Genomic DNA, 20,993 nt, shown 5'->3' on the forward strand with positions numbered 1-20,993 from the left:
TTTGCAACCAAATCTGTGTCAGAGACTTTGCTAGAGTTTGAGTCATTTGTCGGCTGCTAAGTCCATACACCAGGATTTATCCGACAGTGAAAATATCCAGTTGCGAGTGGCTATTCCCTGGATTACCTAGAGAGAGACCTTTATTAAGTGTCAGCAGTTTCCAAAGTACCTGAGCTTCCATACCAATACCCTCTATTCCCAACTTAGAGACTGTGTTTCTGTTCAACGTTTTAAGAAAATAAAAATTCCAAAAGGAATCCAGGTGTCGGTCTCTGCAGTTATGGGGCCATCAACCTCGGGAACCCCTAGACAAGAACGACGAGCTACAAGGCGGAGGAGGTAAACGGTAAGCCCAAGAAAACCATCCACTTCTTCGGGGGTCAGTGCTACACATATAATTCAGATAAAAAAAAAAAAACATTGAACTAAAGGCTGTAATGTAACAAAATAGATAAAAAGCCAAGGGGGGTGAATACTTTTGCAAGGCACTGTACCGTTGTTTTTCTTATGTAACCTCCCTTTTAACTAGTGTTTTTCAGCAGCTGGAGGAAATGCTGTGTATAAAAGCTTGGAATATAATGGACCAGTTATGCTACTATCACTTCTTAAAAAAAATAAGTAAAAAATGCCTCCAAATAAAGCAAAATTAATTCATAGAGCTTGATGTCCTGTACTAATGACATTTTCTGTATGCAAGTTGTCAAGTTATAAGGAATTCTGTACCTGGCTAATAAATTCCTGTGAATAGGACAAGCTGGTGGTGTATTGTCTATCTCCTATATGTTGTGTATTGTTTACTTCCTATATGGCATCTATAGCTCTAATGGCATCCATAATCTACTCTCCTATATGCCATGTATTGTCTACTTTCTATATGGCATGCAATTATATACATACAAAGTTAATACTTGTTTGTGGATCAGTATCAGGGCTAGTAAATTTAAAGGTAAATGCATGTGTTCCCTCCTGCATCTGACTATGTATAACACTCAGTCATCCTTTATTCTTTATTTACTGGTCTCTTTTAGGTCACTGGGGTCGTGACTGATGCAAATGGAAAAGCACATTATGTCCTGTCAGGAACATGGGATGAAAAGATGGAATGTGCAAAGATTGTGCAGAGTAGTCAAGGCAATGGAAGTGGGGAAGGCAAACAGAAAACCGTCTACCAAACCCTTCCGCCAAAGCTACTATGGAAGAAATACCCTCTACCGTAAGTCTTCGCAGCGTGAACTGTCAGTTCACAAATACAGAGATTGAACTCCAGGTCGTTTATGAACCCCTGAATTAAATAGGATTGGTCCCAGGACAGAACCCTTGGGGACCCCACTTTCCACCCTTGACCATTCCGAGTACTCCCCATTTATCACTACCTCTGAACTCACCCTTGTAGCCAGTTTTCAATCCATGTACTCACTGTATGGTCCATGCCAATGGACCTTACTTTGTACAGTAAACGTTTATGGAGAACTGTATCAAATGCTTTTGCAAAATCCAGATGCACCACGTCTACGGGCCTCACTTTATGTAGATGGCAGCTCACTTCCTCATAGGCTAATAGATTGGTTTGGCAAGAACGATTCTTCATGAATCCATGCTGATTACTGCTAATGATACCAGTTTCATTACTAAAATCTTGTATAATGCATGCTATTGATATTAGGCTAACAGGTCTGTAATTCCCAGGGATGTATTTTGGCCCTTTTTTAAATATTGGTGCTACATTGGCTTTTCTCCAGTCAGCTGGTACCATTCTAGTCAGTAGACTGTCAGTAAAAATTCGGAACAATGGTCTGGCAATTACTTGACTGAGTTCCCTAAGGACCCTTGGACCTGTCATGTGAATAAACACTGCGGTTTTGGTTACAGAAGCCCCCGATTCCCTTGCGAAGACTGAGGAGAAGAATAAATTCAATACCTTTGCCATCTCACCATCCTTTTTAACCAGAATCCCTTCCCTATTCTTTATGGGGCAAATATGGTCTGTCCTCCCATATTTACTATTTATATACTTAAAGAATTTCTTGGGATTTTCCGCTATATGTCTTTCGTGTTCTATCTTAGCCGCCCTAATTGCACCCTTACATTTCTTGTTGCATTCTTTGTGAAGTTTGAATGCTGATGATGATCACTCAGCCATTTATTTTATGAAGGCCCTCTCCTTTGCTTTTATATGCATTTTTACATTGGAGTTAAACCACCCAGGACTTTTATTCGCTCTTTTAAATGTATTTCCCAATGGAATACACTGGCTAATGCCCTTATTTAATATGCTCCTAACCACTTAAGGATCGGGCCTCTTTTTCTGACTCTGTGTTTAAAATGTAAAAACATTTTTTTTGCTAGAAAATTATTTAGAACCCCCAAACATTATACTTTTTTTTCTAACACCCTAGAGAATAAAATGGCGGATGTTGCAATACTTTCTGTCACACCGTATTTGTGCAGCGGTCTTAGCCCTTGTACACACTCCGACGGAAAATGTCCGATCAGACCGTGTTGTCATATAATCCGACCGTGTGTGGGCTCCATCAGAATTTTTCCGTCGGAATGTCCGACCAACAAAGTTCGAGAGCTGGATATAAAATTTTCCGACAACATGATCCGATCGGACTTTGTCCGATCGTTTGTAGAGAATTCCGATTGAACAAAGTGCCATGCATGCTCAGATCAAATTACGAGACCAAAGCTATTGGCTACTAGCCTGAACGTAGTCGTAACGAACGAACGTCATCACGTTCTGAACGATTGGATTTTCTGACAACTTTGTCCGACCGTGTGTATACAACACTGGTTTCGGACAAAATCCGTCAGCAAAAATCAGACGGAATGTCCGACCATGTGTACAAGGGCCTACAAGCGCACTTTTTTTTTAATTAAAAAATAAGACAACAGTAAAGTTAGCCCAATTTTTTTTTATATTGTGAAAGATAATGTTACGCCGAGTTAATTGATACCCAACATGTCACGCTTCAAAATTGCGTCGGCTTGTGGAATGGCGACTAACTTTTATCCTTAAAACTCTCCATAGGCGACATTTAAAAAATTCTACTGGTTGCATGTTTTGCGTTACAGAGGAGGTCTAGGGCTAGAGTTATTGCTCTTACTCTACCGATCGTGGCAATACCTCACATGTGTGGTTTGAACACCGTTTTCTTATGCAGGCGCTACTCACGTATGCGTTTGCTTCTGCACACGAACTCGGCGGGACAGGGCGCATTTAAAAAATTTGTTTTTTTTTTCTTATTTATTTTACCTTTTATTTTTACACTGTTTAAAAAAAAATGTTTTCACTTTTATTCCTTTTACAAGGAATGTAAACATCCCTTGTAATAGAAAAAAGCATGACAGGACCTCTTAAATATGAGATCTGGGGTCAAAAATACCTCAGATCTCATATTTGGACTTAAATGCAAAAAAAATAAAAAAAATTATTTTGAAAAAATGACATAAAAAATGTGCCTTTAAGAAGTATGGGCAGAAGTGACGTTTTGACGTCGCTTCCTCCCTGCTATGGTATGGAGACGGGAGGGGGCCATCTTCTCCTCACTCGTCTCCATCCCTGACAAGATGCGATCGCCTCTGCCGCTACCGACGGCTCAGGTAAGCAGCGGAGGGCACCGGTTTGCAGCGGGAGGGGGGCACCCTCTCCCGCCACCGATAAAAGTGATCTCCCGGCGAATCCGCCACAGAGACCACTTTTGTCCTGCAGTTGACTGCCGGCTGAACACGGGGATACCGGGGTTATGGCAGCTAGCTGCTGCCATAACAACGATATCCGTCCCCAAAGAAGGGACCCAGCTCTCCTTTGTTCCTAAGATTTTATCCCAAATAACATTTCTAGCAAGGTTCCTAGTTTAGGTAAGTTGGCTCTTTTGAAATTCAATGTCTTTGTTTTCCCCTTATGTTCTAGATGGACTTTTCAACCTGACTATGTAACTATGTTTCCTATTTGTGTGATTTATACTGAAGCTAATTGACCTGTGATCACTGTTTCCTAAATTGCCCTGTATTTCCACATCCATGATCAGGTCTGTATTGTTGGTAATCAGTAGGTCTAGTAACTCTTTGTTGCGTTTACCATCTGACCCATGAAATTGTCCTACAAGACATTTAGGAACTGGCAAGCCTTAGACAAATGCCAGGTTCCTTCCACCCAGTCTACGTCTGGATAATTAAAATCCCCCATTATGATAACACTTCCCATCCTTGCCACTAATCCAAATTGTGATAGGAGGTCCGTCGCCCCCTCCTCCCTCAGGTTAGGGGGCCTATAGCATACTCCCAATATTACTTTCCCCTTAGTTTCATCCCTTTGGAGCTCTACCTATAAGGATTCCACCTCCTCCCTTACTGATGTCATGTCTCACATTCACTTGTACATTATTTTTGATATACAGGCATAACCCTCCCCCTTTTTTTCCCTCTCTATCCCTGCGATAAAGGGTATACCCTTGAATGGTTGCCAGCCATTAATGAGAGCTGTTGAACCAGGTCTTTGAAATTCCCACAAAATCGAAATCCTCCTCATACAACAGTATCTCTAATTCTCCCATCTTTTCTGCCAGGCTCCTGGCATTGGTGAACATGGCACGTAGTTTAGACCGGTCGCTTATTGTCTTCTTATTGGGTGTTGCAAATAGGACTTTTTACTATATTTACCTCAGGTTTATGTGCTTTAGTCAACCTGCCACTAATGCCCCCAATGCTACCCTCTGGTATATGTTCTGCGCTGACTGTCTCTACCTCCCCATCGCCTAGTTTAAAAGCCCCTCTTATCGACCATCTTCACTCCTAGCAGATCTACACCCTCCTCATTTAGATGCAGGTCGTCCCTTTTATAGAGCTGGTGACTGACTGAGAGGTCGGCCCAGTTCTCCAGGAACACTTGCAGGGCTTGTCAGTGCCTATGGTCTCCCCTGGTCAGCCTGCCTGTTACTGTTTCCACCGCTCCCCTGTCTGCCTGTCACTCTCCCCCTCCGGTCCGTGGCACACTTACCTGCCGCTTTTCCCAGTCAGACCTGTCACCTCATGCTCCCCTCGGTCTCTCTCCCAGTCAAACCACCTCCTCTTTCCTCCGTCACCCCTTCCACTGCCTCTCACAGTCCCCTTGGGTCTCCAGCCACCATTTCTCTAAGTCTCAAGGGGGGGGGGGTTTGATCTGGTCTGCACCCGCCACTTCTCCCAGTCTCAAGGGGGGTTTGATCTGGTCTGCAGCTCACACACTTATTTCCTTCCAGACACCACGTTGCTCTGTGGATTCGCTCCAACAATCAAACAGCACCACCTGCTGGTCTCCTGAATGATTCCCAGTGTATGCTCTCTGGACTGATAGGAACAAGTCTAAGAGGGTTTGTCCTTACCATCAGTGCCAGACAGGCATTAGACTCACCCCAGAATTTAACATGAGGGCATAGCCCATTACAACCATGTCAATTGCCTGCAAGGTCAAAACAGCCAATAAAGACAGAACATCAGGATGTGTGGGCGGACAACTCTTCTGTCAGCTGAATCTCCTCATGTCAGAAGGACGTGCCTCAGTGTACATTTTCCAGAGTTCAGGCTCTGCCCCATCACCTCGTGTCCTGGTAGCCAATACTAACAGAGCCACTTAACCTCCTTGATTTAGATCAACTCCCACTGTAATGCAATGCTCTCTTCAGTCAAGGCTCCCTTTTCCTAAAGCGGTTCAAGGGGCCTTCATTTCATCAGCTAGAATCAAGGACTTGAGAGATGTTATTGTCTTGCAAAATATGCAGATTTTTCCACAAAATGTTTTGAGCAGATGTGCTTCTTTAAAGAGGAAGTAAACCCTGATGAGTTTACTTCCTCTTTCATTCCCTGCAAAGGTAAAGCATAATGGACTACTATGCATCCCATAGTAGTCCATTATGTGTCACTTACCTGACACAGGAGCCAGCGAAGTCACTGCTGTCCCCTGTAGTCCGGCGCATCCATCTTCTCGGTGGGTCTCGCCGCTCCGCCACAGTCATTTAGCGAAGCCGCGATGACGTCGTGCATGCACATGGGAGCCGCCACTCGCGGCATATCGCCGTTGGCCTGCGCGCCGCTGTCATGCAAGGTTTATTTCAAATAAGATAATGTTAAAGTGAACCTGTGCCCAGACCATGGACACTAAATATTTACATATTATGAAGAAGCAGTAAAAGCACTTTAAAATGAGCTCTCATTTACCTCTGTCACTATAGGCACATAGGAGAAATACATTTTCAAAATTCACAACAGAAGCACGTCTTCGTTTTTTTCAGTGGAGGAGAAATCTTGACAGCCAGAAAGCTTTTTAATTTAAATTAACAGTGGATGTTTCTATGATGTTAGAAACTGATTGAAACCTGACTTCAGCATCTCTTTTGTGATCTTTGATTATCGTTGAGACTGATGCTTTACATTACAAGCAGCTATAGAGATGAGGGCCTGATTCAAAGCTATCTACTGTTTGGTAGGAAATTGTAAATATTTGTATATGCATAGTCTCAAAGTATAGGCACAGTTGCATTCTAGGGTAGATTTGGACATGCTCTTCTGAAGAGTGTGGTGCTTTCAAATAGCTTTTCAAAGGTAATTGACAGGTGGTGAGGAAATGATGTGACACCTCCACACTGCCTGTTTTAACCCCTTTTTTTGCTGACAAGCATGCCACATTTCCTGTTTTGTTGAATGGGTTGCGTCCAGTGTGCTTGCTGCCTGCCAAGCTTGATATGTTTGGTAGTTTTTGCATGAAAAATTATGACCACAGCATTTAACCCCCCCCCCCCCCCACCCTTTCTGCTGCCATTTTCAACTTAAGAAGGGAGCGTTTGGAGGGTGCATTTTTACTGCCCCTCAACCACACATCTAAATTTAGCCTAATGCCGCCTACACATGATCGGAATTCCAGCCAGAAAAAGACTGATGAGAGCTTTTCATCGGAAAATGCAACCATCGGAATTTAGCTGTCCGAATTCCCACCAGCCAAAAATTGATAGCATGTTCTCAATTTTTCTGACGGAAAAAAAAAATGGAAATTCCGATCTTGTGTATGCAATTCCGACATGCCAAAAATCACGCATGCTCAGATTCAACTACGAGACAGAAGCTATTGGCTACTGGCTATTGAACTTACTTTTTCTAGTCCCGTCGCACGTGTTGTACGTCACCGCGTTATAAAAGATCAGAATTTGGTGTGACCCTGTGTAGGCAAGACAGCTTGAGTGGAGTTCCATCAGAATTCCATCGGGAAAACCATCAGGGCTTTTTCCGACGAGAATTCCGATCGTGTGTGCGCGGCTCTCCATTTTGTATAAGGGCAAACATGATAAGAAGATCAATCAGCCATAACTTCATGCCCACTGACAGGTAAGGTGAATAACATTGATTATCTTGTGACAATGGCACATGCACATGACAATGGGTGGGATATATTAGGCAGCACATGAACAAGTTATCCCTGAAGTTTATATGTTGAAAGCAGAAACAATGGGCAATTGTGAGCATTTGAGAAAAGTTGACAAGGGCCCAATTGTACTGGCTAGAAGTCTGGGTCAGAGCAACTACAAAACTGCAGCTGTTGTGGGATGTTCCTAGTCTGCAGTGGCCAGGACCTACTAAAAGTGTTCCAAGGAAGGAAAACTGGCAGCAGGATCATGGACAGCCAAGTCCAAATATAAGGACACTTACCTGTCCAGGGATCCAGGATGTCCACACCTAAGCCAATGTGATGTGATGTGTCCCAGAAGACTGTGGGGGAAAGGCAGGGGGTTAAACTTCCGCACAAATCAAAGCGTGGATCTGAAGGGAAGTGGGAGCAGGTAACTGTCAAAAACAGGTACCCGCACCCCTCTCATCCCCAAAAAAGTGCCAAATGTGGTAGTGGGGGGGGGGGGGGGTGCAAACAAGCAGAACTTCCCTTTTGGGTGAAGTTCAGCTTTAATATTGGTTCTGATAGAAAGGTGGGGTTGATTTGCTAGAAGAGGAGAGTTCAAAATCTAATGCAGCTTTGCATAGAAACCAATCAGCTTTCAGGTATTACCACCATAGCTTAATTGAACAAGCTAAAGTTAGAAGCTGATTGGCTACCATGCTCAGCTGCACCAGATTTTAAGTTTTCCAGTTTCAGTAAATCAAGAAGAAGAAGGGATCTCACCACTCCAGGAGCACACATGCAGGCTGTGAACTGTCTCTCGGCTGGGAAGCCACAGGTGCTGGCTATTACCACTAGAAACAGACGAAAAACAAGCTCTGGACTGACGCACTCTTCAGAAAACCACTTTCTTTTATTGGAAAATCACATCACGGCTCAACAAACACAGCGAACAAGGAAAAATTGCTGACGTTTCGCACTAGCTGTAGTGCTTTTTCATAGCCATAGGCTATGAATAAGCACTACATAGGCTAGCCATAGGCTATGAATAAGCACTACAGCTAGTGCGAAACATCAGCAATTTTTCCTTGTTCGCTGTGTTTGTTGAGCTGTGATGTGATTTTCCAATAAAAGAAAGTGGTTTTCTGAAGAGTGCGGCAGTCCAGAGCTTGTTTTTCGTCTGTTTCAGTAAATCAACCCCATAGTGCATTGCAGTTAGTTGTGTATGGGGATGCGTAGCTGCAAATCAGTCAGAGGGCCCGTGATAACCTGTGTCTACAGCCAAAAGCACCTACAATGGGCACATGAGCATCAGGACTGCACTAATCCAACAAGGTGGCCTGGTCTGATGAATCAAATTTTCTTATACATCATGTGGAATGCTTTGTGCATGTGCATTGCTTACGTGGGGAAGAGATGGCACCAGGATGTTTTGATGGCACGGTAGTGAGAGCAGTGATCTGCTACTGGAAGTTTGCTGCCTGGTACCACAGCATACTTTCAGAAGTGTAGAGGAGTCCATGCCTCACCAGATAAGGGCTGTTTTGGCAGCAAAAGGGGGACCTACTCAATATTAGGTGGGTGGTCATAATGTTATGGCTGACCAATGCATATTTAGCAGATGTCTCAAAGTCCTGTTAGCTCCTTCAACAAGAAGCCTACATTTTTTTGCTTTACTTTTTTAGTTCTTAGACATAATTTTACTGCACTACTCTATGCATATATCAATACATCAGGTGCATATGAGAACACATATGCATGAGATGTTGCAGCTAGTTTTAATTGACTGCAGTGGCTTTTAATGGCAAAATGCACCATCATATCTTGGGTGTAGAAATCTAGCAAAGTGACCCAGAAAAAGCATGGAACATGAAGTCATAACACCTGATCTGCATACTTGTCCTAGGTAAGTGACTCCAAATATTGAAGTCTTTAAATCAGCATGGCAGGAAGGAAGTTGGCATTTTTAGAAAGAAAGGTCATCAATGGCAGCCTGTATCTTTTCCTGAATATAGGTTTTTCCTAATGAAGCTCATCACATTTATAGTGCTAATATACAGTATATAGGTTCTGTCTTGTCTTGTTTTTATGTACAGTATTTGAAGAGACTATGAAATAGCAATGTTCTGCATTGATTCACTGTATATAAGCATTGTGATAAGCCAGCTTCCCTCCAATGCTGCATGCACACGGATTTCATTAACCTTTGCTGACAGACTATTTTTCATGAAACCGCTTTAATGGCAGGTATTTAAAATGAGGGCAACAATGAGGTCTAACAAAGGACAGAGACAGTGCTGATGTAAGAAATTAGATTCTTCCATTTTATAAGCTGCATTAGGAACTGACAATTAGGCCAGGTTCAAACTAGTGTGCTATGTTTTGGCCGCAGCACGGGTGTATGCACTGTTTTCACTGCGTTTTTAGACACAGTCTTATTGGCTTTTATTAGGTTGTGAATTTTTGCTGCATTTTCCGAAGGCATAGCAAAGACGCAGCATGCAGGACTTTTGGTACGCATTCAGAAAGCACAGCAAAAATGCACAACCTAATAGAAGTCAATGGGACTGCGGGTAAAAACACACGTAAACCGTGCATATACTCATACTGCTGTCAAAATGCAGCGCACCAGTGTGAACCCAGTCATACTCTAGAATGGGCTGAATATATCAGGATATTTATTATGGTAGCAATTATTGTAATTAACAATATCTGTAATGAAAATTATGTAGCATATAAAAAAGAATGCTGAATTGTGCATCTCCATGGGGGGGGGGGGGTGTTGGGATCTGCCCTGGGCACCGCATTAGGAGGGATACCGCAGCTCTCTCCTGCTTCCCCCAGGCCATCTGGGATCTCTGCTGTATCTCCTCAGCTCCGTTCTTCTTCCGGTGAGGCCACTGGCAACTCCTGTAGTGGAGACCAGGCAGTATGTCCCACTCCGTGCTGCAGCCCAGTCTGATCACTGGCCAGCCATGGAGTAGATGAGGGGTCCAAGGATCTGTCCTGTCCATCCTGCTCAGTAATTGCTGTCATAGACAGGCCCAAGCCTCACACACCGGACTAAGTGTACCTGTCACATCTGTGTAGTGATGGCTGTCATAGACCTGAGCGTTTAAGCGATGACAGGAGACTGCACTGGATGATAAAAAAAATGTAAACTTCGGGGGGGGGGGGCGCAAACTGCTTTAGGCTTCATTCACACTTGGCATAGCCGAAACACACATTTCCACCCCCTGTTTTTAATGTTTGTCAAAGCGCATAGGGCAGCCCTTTCACTTGAATAAGCTGCCCTACATGAGACAAGTGCAACAAAAAAAGCTCCCGCACATTTACTGGCGGTGAGCTTTGAGCGTTTTGGCCCTTGACAAAATATACATCTGCTAGCTGTAGTTAGGATGCAATTTATAATTAACCACTTTGCGCTGGTGTCTCCTGGCCCTTTAAGAGGTTTATGCTGCCGGGGGTGGGGCTTAAGATCACGTGACCATCGTAATTTGCTGCTTGTGATGGGGAGATTTCAGTTAGGCGCTGGTAACTGTGCCGGGAGCACGCATCGCCCTCGCTCTTGGCACAGCTCTTGTGACAGCAATTCACACAAATGTGTGGCCTCTCGGCACCAAGGACCAGGCACAGAGAGGCCGCATATTTGCGTGTGGCTGGTGCCAAGGGGTGCATGTGTGAATAGGGCCTCAGGGAGAGGCAAATTGCACCTTCACCTGTGTAGGAAAAAAAAATCCTTGCATCGGCCCTGCAGCCCAAAACAGGAACTTCAGTCCACTTTTAAGGAAGGCTACATTCATATTTTTAGAGTGACATTTGTTTTATTAATCTAAGCATAATTTATGGGTACGAGTCTTCTTTTGCCACAATTTAACCAAACCCATTGTTCACCGCAGCTGACTATGTATGGCGCATTAATACCCTCCTTGGGGCACCCAAAGGCATCCCAGGTCTTTTACAGTCCCATAGTGTTCCTATAGTTTTTCAAGCCTCACCTCTGTGGTGGATTAGGAGGAGCTTTGCCAGGAAGAAAGAGCAGCACACAGAAGCAGGTCTTATTAAAAACCCGCTTCTTGATTCACTTATTATTTCCCAGTGGCGGCCTTTCTAATCCGCTATGGAAGTGAAGCTTGAAATCGCTCAAACCTCATCTACGTGATTGTGTAGGCCTTCTCTCTCAGGTGGGGTTGTCAAAACGAGTCTTTGCCTAGGGTGAAAGAATGTGCTCATATTACATTATATTCAGAATTTTGCAGAAAATCAAAAGAAAGGGAAGCGCTTTAACTATTAAACAACTCAACCACTCTTCACAATCCAGTCTAGCCTCCGTAGTGTCTTTAGTTCCCATAAGAAGATCGTCTCATGATTGCAGCTCTCTCCCTCTCTACACTGCAACAACAAACGGAGTAAAATATATAATCACACACTACTTTTTTCGCTATGCAGATTTAATCCAAAAACAACCGTTTTAAATGAATACAAATGTATACTGTATACACACCGTACATACCCATAAGCAAATATATGTGAATCCAATATCCAATACTAAGGCCGCGTACACACGCGCGGACTGTTCGCCCAACTTTGTCCGTCCAACAGTTTCGGCAAACAGTCCGCTCAAACTTAGCATGGACGGACATGGCCACACACGACGGACGAACAGTTTGCTGAAACCGTGCGCGATGACGTGAACGGCACGTACGACGGGACGAAAAATACGACGTCCTATACACTGCATTATAGCTTTCGGCGTGAAAATCCTTTCTGAGCATGCGCGCAACTTTGTTTGACGAACAAGCCTACACACGGGCGGACTGTTCGCTGAAACAAGGTTTCAGCGGACAGTTTTTCGGAAATTCCGAAAAACCTTGTCCGTCCAACTGTCCGCTGAAACTGTCCGCTGAAAGCCCACACACGAGCGGACTGTCCGCCCAAACACTGTTCAGCGGACAAAGTTGGGCGAACAGTCCGCCCGTGTGTACGCGGCCTAAGGATTCAGCTGATTGCAGTGCACACTGAGGGAAAGCACACTGCAGTGGCTCACATACATGCTCTCAATCCCTTGCTGACAAATCCTTAGGAGAATTTCCCTTTTTCTTCCAATTTTCCTATTCAGTTATTTTCTTTTTAAAGTTTATAAAAAATAAATTTTTTGCCCAGTTTTATTAAAATGTATGAAATTGTGGGACAAATGTCAGAATTCTGCTCTAAGGTGTCACAAAAGGTTAATAGTGTACATTTTTACATCTTTACTTTTTACATTAGGTAATAAAATGGGCAATATTAAACAAACGTATTTATAACATGATGAAAATCATTCTGGGTAGACAGTACTTAAAGTGTATTGAAACCCAAAACCAAAAATGTAACTTATCACAGCTTACAAGTACTTGATGTGGTGGCTGCATTCATTTTCTTTTTTTTTTTTAAGCTTCTTTTGCTTTATTTTTACCTAGTAATCCTGAAAATAACACACTTCTTGTTATTGGGTGGCTACATAACTCCTCTGCTATAGCTATAGAGGGAATCATAGTTGTCGCCCTAGGCTGCTCTCCTTATGGACTACAAACATTTCCATATCTCTTCATCTCCATTACATTGGGGGCAGGGCAATTGGTGGTTTACAGAAGTTAGCTAGGAAGGAAGATATTCTTTGGTGCTGCTCACAGAAAACAGGACACTGCATTTCTGGGTGGATTAACAGATGTTTTTTGTATTTGCTAAAAATGTTCTTAGTTTCACAGTGTCACATTATTTTCAATAGGACCAGGTCATACTATATATAGTATATGTATTGTAACATGGGGGACCATTAGCTCCTGTGGTAGATGCGTTTGTCAGTGATTCAAGCCAGCCAGGAACTATATTTAACGGGCATGGTAACTATTTTTTTTATTAAAAAGGCAAATAAAAGTCCATAACATAAAGGTTTCCCTCACAGGGGTTCTTTTCTAGCAAATACAACCAAAAATACTAGTCCACCTGGCTCTCTCTTTAGCAGTACCTCTGATGGTTATGCTGGTCCACAGACCATAAGTTTTTTGGTGCTGAAGGGTACACTCTAATGCCCCATACACGCGGTCAGACATTCCGACCACAAAATCCATCAGATTTTTTCCGACGGATTTTGTCCGAAACTTGTCTTGCATACACACGGTTGCACAAAGTTGTCGGAAAATCAGATCTTTCGGAATGAGGTAACGTACAAAATGTACAACAGGACTACGTAGAGGCCAATAGCCAATAGCTTTCATCTCCAAATTTTTTTCTTAGCATGCGTGGCACTTTGTGCTTCGGAATTCTCTACACACGATCGGAAAAAGTCTGAAAATTTTAGATCCATTTCTCAAACTTTTTCCGTCGGAAATTCTGACCGAAAAAGATAGAGCCCACACACGATCCGATTTTTCCACAACATAATCCGATTGCACTTTTTCCATTGGAATTTCTGACTGTGTGTATGGGGCATAACACACACCACCAATCAGGCCTTAAGGCCCATTTCACACTGGGGCGGTGCGGCCGTCGGCGGTAAAGTGCCGCTATTTTTAGCGGCGCTTTACCGTCGTTTTAGCTGCGGTCTGCGGGCGCTAGCGGGGTGGTTTTAACCCCCGCTAGCGGCCGAAAAAGGGTTAAAACCGCCCGCATAGCGCCGCTGCAGCGGCGCTATGCCGGCGGTATTGCCGCGCTGTCCCATTGATTTCAATGGGTAGGAGCGGTTTAGAAGCGGTGAATACACAGCTCCTTCACCGATCCAAAGATGCGGCTAGCAGGACTTTTTTCACTGTCCTGCCAGCGCACCGCACCAGTGTGAAAGCCCTCCGGCTTTCACACTGGAGTGAAAGGGGCCGGTTTTTTTCAGGCGCTACACAGGCGCTATTTTTAGCGCTGTAACGCCTGAATACCGCCCCAGTGTGAAAGCAGCCTTATCCTCAGGCCACTTATTGTCACTTGTTGACAATCATGCTCTGGCTGCCTCATGCAGCTCTTCTGACTCCTGGAGAGGCCTGGATTCCTCCTGACCCTGCTGGTCCTCCACAAAATCTGGACACAGGGTTGGTGATCCCGTCTCACCCAAGACATTATGGAATCTCCAAACTACAGAGCCCTATGGCGAAATATCAAAACCTGGAGAAAGCTGTGAAAGCAGTTTTCTCCAGTCCACATCTATGCTCTGCAGTCTTGCACCAAGCCATGTGCACACCCTGTGTCCCCCCAAACTACTAATTTTACAGTGATAGCATCTCCAACTGTCACAGCATATATGTGTGTGTGTGTATGTATATGTATATATATATATATATATATATATATATATATATATATATATATATATATATACACACACACACACACACACAGTATATATTGTACATGCCTATTTCTGACAGATATCACTCCCACTTGTTTGCCTAGTTAAGCAGCGTGGAAGCTGCCCCACCCACAATATTTCCTGGGACATGTCGCAGGAGGCGGCAGACCATTTAGAAAGCACAGCACGTCACACACATACATAGTGGGGAGCTGGCTGTGAGCCAGTGGGAAGTCACTGCTGGCTTCCCACACAAAAGATGGCTGTCCCAGGGACCCAAAGAACTGGCTCGGGTGACGATGATGCTGGATCCCTGGGCTGGTGAGTACCTGTTTATTAAAATTCAGTAGCTACAGTATTTTTATCTGCTGACTTTTAATTTTGACTGGACCCCTGCTCTAGGATATGCCAGGCAGATATGGGTGTACTGTTTTTAAATATATTTTCCCTTATTTTGCTGTTTTTCAGAGAGAATGCAGAGAATATGTACTTTTTCTCTGAACTTGCACTGACTCTTAATGAGCCTGATGACTGCACTGCCCCCACCGATAGCCGACACAGACCAGACCAGAGGCTAATGGAGAACGGCAAGTGGGATGAGGCAAACGTGGAGAAGCAGCGTCTGGAAGAGAAGCAGAGGGCTGTGCGAAGAAGGCGAGAGGCAGAAGCCGTAGAAGCTTTAGAAGAAGGTAAATCACCTTCTGTTATTCATTTATAATATGAAGAGTCGTTCTTGAGAAGCAGACCCTTTTCTCTAGAAGTGTATCCTACAGACTCGCACATAAGAGTTCTATCACAGAATATTAATATACAGCTAGTTTTTATACAGTTGGGCCCATATACAGTATCTCACAAAAGTGAGTACACCCCTCACATTTTTGGAAATATTTTATTATATCTTTTCATGTGACAAAACTGAAGAAATTACACTTTGCTACAATGTAAAGTAGTGAGTGTACAGCTTGTATAACAGTGTAAATTGTCCCCTCAAAACAACTCAACACACAAGCATTAATGTTGTCTAAACCACTGGCAACAAAAATGAGTACACCCCTAAGTGAAAATATCCAAACTGGGCCCAAAGTCTTAATATTTTGTGTGGTCACCATTATTTTCCAGCACTGTCTTAACCCTCTTGGGCGTGGAGTTCACCAGAGTGTCACAGGTTGCCTATGGAGTCCTCTTCCACTGCTCCTTGATGACATCATGGAGCTGGTGGATGTTAGCAACTTTTGTGAGATACTGTGTGTGTATGTATATTTATATATATATATATATATATATATATATATATATATATATATATATATATATACACACAGATAAACAATGGGCTGAATGTGTGGTGCTTGGGTATGCTAGGTTCTGTGACTAATCCTTGAGCACTCAGCATTTTGTGTTTGTCAGTGGACATAAAATGAATGCATATTGCCAATATGTTCCCTTTTGATTCTCAACAATCTCATTCACTTTATTAAACCATTAATGATGGGGCTCTGCTGATTTTTCATCAGATGGGTATAAGGTATGTAAGGTGAGGTATTACAGACTTTTTGTAGCTCTTAATAGAGATTGGGGTATCAAAAAACAATAGTGCCATCAGGTCAAGAATTAAAAATACTGATGATTATGAAAAAATCCCACCAAAGATGGACAAATGTTCCATCTAGACCACAACCTCTCCGGCAGCCTGCTGAGATATTTTGATACATTAATACCAGCTAGGCTAGTACACTGTACTGCTTAGAGTATAGTTTAGACCAGGGGGTCTCCAAACTTTGTAAACAAAGGGCCAGTTTACTGTCCTTCAGACTTTAGAGGGGGTTGGACTGAGGCCAGCGGGAATAGAAAAATTTTCTGGTATCAGTGGGAGTAAACAGTGCCCGATCTTTTGTATTAGGGGGAGGAATATCACCCCATTGTTGGTGTCAGTGGAAGAAATGGTGCCCCATTGTTGATGTCAGATGGCAGAACAGTGTCTCATATCAGTGGGATGAATAGTGCCCCAAGGCCTGGATAATGGCAAGCAAACGGCCGCAGTTTGGAGACCCCTGGTTTAAACCAAGCCTCCTGAATTTTGAAGCATATGAGTGAAACAAGTACCAGCTTCTAAGCTTCCTTGGGTTCACTAAAAGAACATTAAAATACAAAAAGCAAAACACCTGGCTATTTTGGCTTTTTGACTATCATCAGGACAATTTCCAGATCTCTTTCCTTCTCCTTGACAAAGTAAAGATCCAGTTGTGACTCCAAACTAAAAGAATGAGAGGCTTACAGTTACTAAACCCAGGACCCTGTATTTACTATATCTGGTCTCTTACAGTACACAGAACATGGAAATGCAATTATTTTAGTAAATATAAACTGCTAAATACCTTTTCTGATCAGCAGTATATAGCAGTCTTGAGACTTCTATCAGTGTCTGGTTAAAGCTTGTAGGAGGGATTTTCATTCTACTCAGACTGTCCTATGAGGTGGCATGACCCCTGACCCTCTGTCTGGACAGTGCTTATTGGCCCTGTGCTGATCACATGCACCCTCCCAGAAAGAAACACCAAACTGAGCATGTGCACAGTGCTCTGTACTATCGGCAGATGGGGACAGTAAAAGTAGGGGAGGATCAGAGAAGACAGGATCAAACCGTCTTTTTACACAATGTGGAGGATTAACCCCTTAGGTTCCACAGTGGTATAACAAGCATGCTTTACTACATATACAGAGACTGATTTTACTGTTGTGGGTTTAGTAACACTTTAATGTCCTATATCCTCACCACACATAATTTTTCTACGTTCTACAGTGTGCCTAGTGTTTTTCAAGAGCTTCCCAAGCTATGAAAGAAATGTTTCAGTTGAGAATACCTCCAGGTAGCCTTTATAAATGAGCCCCATTTTTCCCTGAATTGGTCTATGGACATAATTTTGACAATTTACCACAGCTTATGTCTCCATCCTTATCTATTTCAGTGTTAGGCTCTATAGCAGGATTTGTTTAAAGATATCAGGGTTGGCTGTAGGCCTTTTGCTTCAGTGGCTTCTGACAGCCCCCTAATTCTGATGTTGGAAGCAGTGACTCCTATTTTACCTAGCACCAAGCTGCAATAGTTCCTTAATTCCCCCGATCCTGCCTTATTGTCTTATCCTTTAAAGCTTGCGGGGAGAAAACCATGTCTTCATATTTAGTCTCTAATTTCAGCTTCAATTTTAGTTATACTGTGTTAGTTTTTTAGTAGTTTGCCTCGGTGGGTAAGTCTGAGAAATTGCTTTGTGTACCAACGTAGCTCAACCAGTGAGTCTCTATATGCTTTCCCTGGTGTTCTAGAGCTACCTCTGGAGGAACAATTTAGAGACCTTAGTGGGGAGCAATGAGGTGATGGGGTGTAGGACTCACTGAGCTCTGAAGACAAGGTGTTCTGGTCTCATTATGCCTGCTGTTATCCTGAACACACATGGCTGCCAACGCCATCTTGGATTCTTCACCAGGCTGTAATTATTCCTGGTCCTAGTAGATGGTCTGTATGTGCCTCTTTCTGTTTTTGGATGGCCAAAAAGGTGATTCTCATGCCTTGGCTGGTCCAAAAACTTTTCAGAATGCTTATCGCGGCTTGCTCAAATTACAGGCTCATGCCTGATCTGAACTGTTTACATTGAGTTTGTATCTACAGACAAGAAAGGAAAACAAGAACGGTATCTGCTGATATTATCTATTTGATTCAAAGTCTTCTCTGCCAAGAGACATACAGAATATTATGATTTCTGTGCTGGAAATAACTCTTCTAATTAGTGAAGATGACAAACTACCTGTGCATCAATTCAGCTAAACCCTTGCCCATCCACGTAAATCAGATATAATCTAGTAGGAATATACATTCTAGCCCTCAGCTCAGCTGGTGTTGGAGTATTGCCTAGCCCAGTTGGAGAACAGTTGTTTTACGATGAAATGGTGGTACAGGTTGTCATAAGAACCTCATTGGTTTTGTGCAGCATTGTCACAGTTCCTACTAACCAATTTTTATTCAATACAGGTAATGACTATGAAGGATATCAGCCACTGTGGTTTGAGCGGAAAGTCGACTCTTTCACTGGGGAGCTCATGTGTGTTTACAAAGGAGGATATTGGGAGAGCAAAGAAAAACAAGACTGGTCCATTTGTCCTGATATTTTCTGACTTAGGACAACAAAAAAGCTACAAATCTCACCACCTCAAGCTGGGCACACAGAGTGCCTGACAGACCAGAATATGACAGCGCTCAGGAACAGATGGCAAAGGCCAACTTCCAATGACAAAAAGTTGAGGGGAAAACCAAAACACATGCCAAAACACAAAGCATCTGAGTGGGAGGGTAAAAAATAGTGGTGCGACGATCAGGAATCCGAAACATTTTCTAAAGATAAAGAATTTTGTTTTACTACATCAGAATTTCTTTTTGTAGCAACTAATAGTTGGGAGATTAGCTTATTTATTTTATTGCCGTTTAATTTAAGTTTTGCTATATACACACACACATATAAATGTATATATCTATATATAGTTCTGGGCTTTTCAGTAGTGTTTTTCCAAAGTTATTCTTTCATGTACAATCCTAGGTTTCGAGGAGAACTTGAAATGACGGTACTTTTAGGAATTTTATTTATGTACATTATATTCATATGTATATTCTTGTTAATGATTAATTAAGTGTGCTTTTATTTATGGGCAGTAGCAAATATCAGACATTCTTTTCATGTGAGTGGCCATTTGTACAGTTCTTTGTACAAGAAACAATGGCTTGCTGAATTCAGAAATACATGGGGAAAAAAAAATCACTGTGTAAAAACATCACTTTATTTTTTAATTGACTAGTGCACTTTTATTGATTAATTTCCAAAGATTTGTGTCCATTTCTATCAGCTAGTCCTCTCTGTGAAGCTGTATGTAGCACAGTAGATGGCCATGTCATGGGACAGCAGTGCTTTGTATACCTGGGCCATTAATAAGGTGGTGTTGAAGGGATTCTGCTAGGACATCTGTTTGCTGGTACAGCTGAGGCTTCCATTCTGTAAAGGATGCTGCTGTTACCCAATAGAAGTCATTTTTGTTCTGGGGCAGAGCACACTTGTTCAGCATCACACAAAGTGCCAGCAATGCCCAGTGATTAGAAGTACTTCCATTAGTCCACATTGGTGATGGGTATTAGCCATCCTGACTGTTCCTTTTAAAAAAGCAAGTCATGAAACTGCATGATTTTTGTTAGGAATTATTGCATAATTATTGCATTATTATTAATATAATTATTTTGTTTGCTCAAGATGTGCAAATAATATTGTTTAGCAGGTCTAGCTATGGTTCTGTATCTTGCTCTATGTCTCAGACACATTTATCATGCATCATTTACCAAGAAGACCCCAGTGTGAACCAGTCAATTTACTACTGTGAACTGCATACAAAGTTTCTGTCATCGAATCCCCCGAATGCTTTTCATCCAGAAAAAGGGGGGCTTGCTGCTGGCAAGTCTAGAGTGAGAAAAACACACGGTGACAGGGGGAAGAATTTGTCTTATGATACAGTAAATACTGTGCTTGACCACATCCTATAATAAGCAAGCTGGAATCCCCTCCATAAACATCTTATATTCCCTATAAGGGATTTCTTTTGTCTATTCCCTTACAAATTTTTTATGATGCTGGAATGTGGAATGGGGGAAGAACCTACAAATTGGTGCTGGGCATAAATGCTGTTATTGTCTTAAAAATGGCACTACTATTACTGGTGTGAATAGCCTGTTATGAGCCTTAATTCCACTAATTGCATGTTATTATTGAGGAGGCTTTTGAAATGCGCGTATATATATATATATATATATATATATATATATATATATATATATATACAGCCCCATGCCAGTGACAGGTATCTTTGCAGTATTAATGTTAATGCTAACTGTATTGTGTGAGCAGCAAAGGAAGTGGGGGGGTGGGGGGGGTGTCACGTTTACAGTTTAAGTCAAAGAGAATCTGCATCTAGATATTTAATCTTTACAGCATTAGACTCCTTTCACAAAAGCAGTCCAGTCGGGTCCGCCTGTCCGCTTTTCAAGTGGACCCAATCAGACCCTCTTCTCCTCTATGGAACAGCAGATGTAAACGGACTTGTGTCCAGTTACGGCCACCTCCAATCCAATCCAATCAGTCAAAAATAGACAGAAGGGGATCCGTTTCCCTCTGTCTGACTGGATCAGAGGGAAGTTGGGTGTTATTAGACAGCCGCCCCTTTACATCTGAATGCCCATGGAGCAAAGTAGGCTGTGTCCGTGTCCACTCTGCATAAGTGGAGTGGGCA

The 20,993-nt window shown here is 42.7% G+C and overlaps 1 protein-coding gene across 2 annotated transcripts in view; it reads left to right on the forward strand.

Annotated features, from left to right (window-relative positions):
* The window catches only part of OSBP2 (oxysterol binding protein 2), a 399,907-nt gene extending 379,282 nt beyond the window's left edge, over positions 1-20,625 (forward strand). For both annotated transcript variants that reach the window (XM_077462100.1, XM_077462101.1), the window contains 3 exons: positions 1,029-1,213; positions 15,144-15,364; positions 18,700-20,625. In XM_077462100.1, the coding sequence (XP_077318226.1) occupies positions 1,029-1,213; positions 15,144-15,364; positions 18,700-18,842 (549 nt within the window). In that variant the 3' untranslated portion in view covers positions 18,843-20,625. The remainder of the gene's footprint in view (positions 1-1,028; positions 1,214-15,143; positions 15,365-18,699) is intronic.
* Positions 20,626-20,993: the final 368 nt, after the last annotated feature.

The sequence above is a fragment of the Lithobates pipiens genome, unplaced genomic scaffold (genome assembly GCF_037356315.1).
Source record: "Lithobates pipiens isolate NorthernLeopardFrog02 unplaced genomic scaffold, aLitPip1_a1.2 Scaffold_3, whole genome shotgun sequence".
Taxonomy (NCBI): domain Eukaryota; kingdom Metazoa; phylum Chordata; class Amphibia; order Anura; family Ranidae; genus Lithobates; species Lithobates pipiens.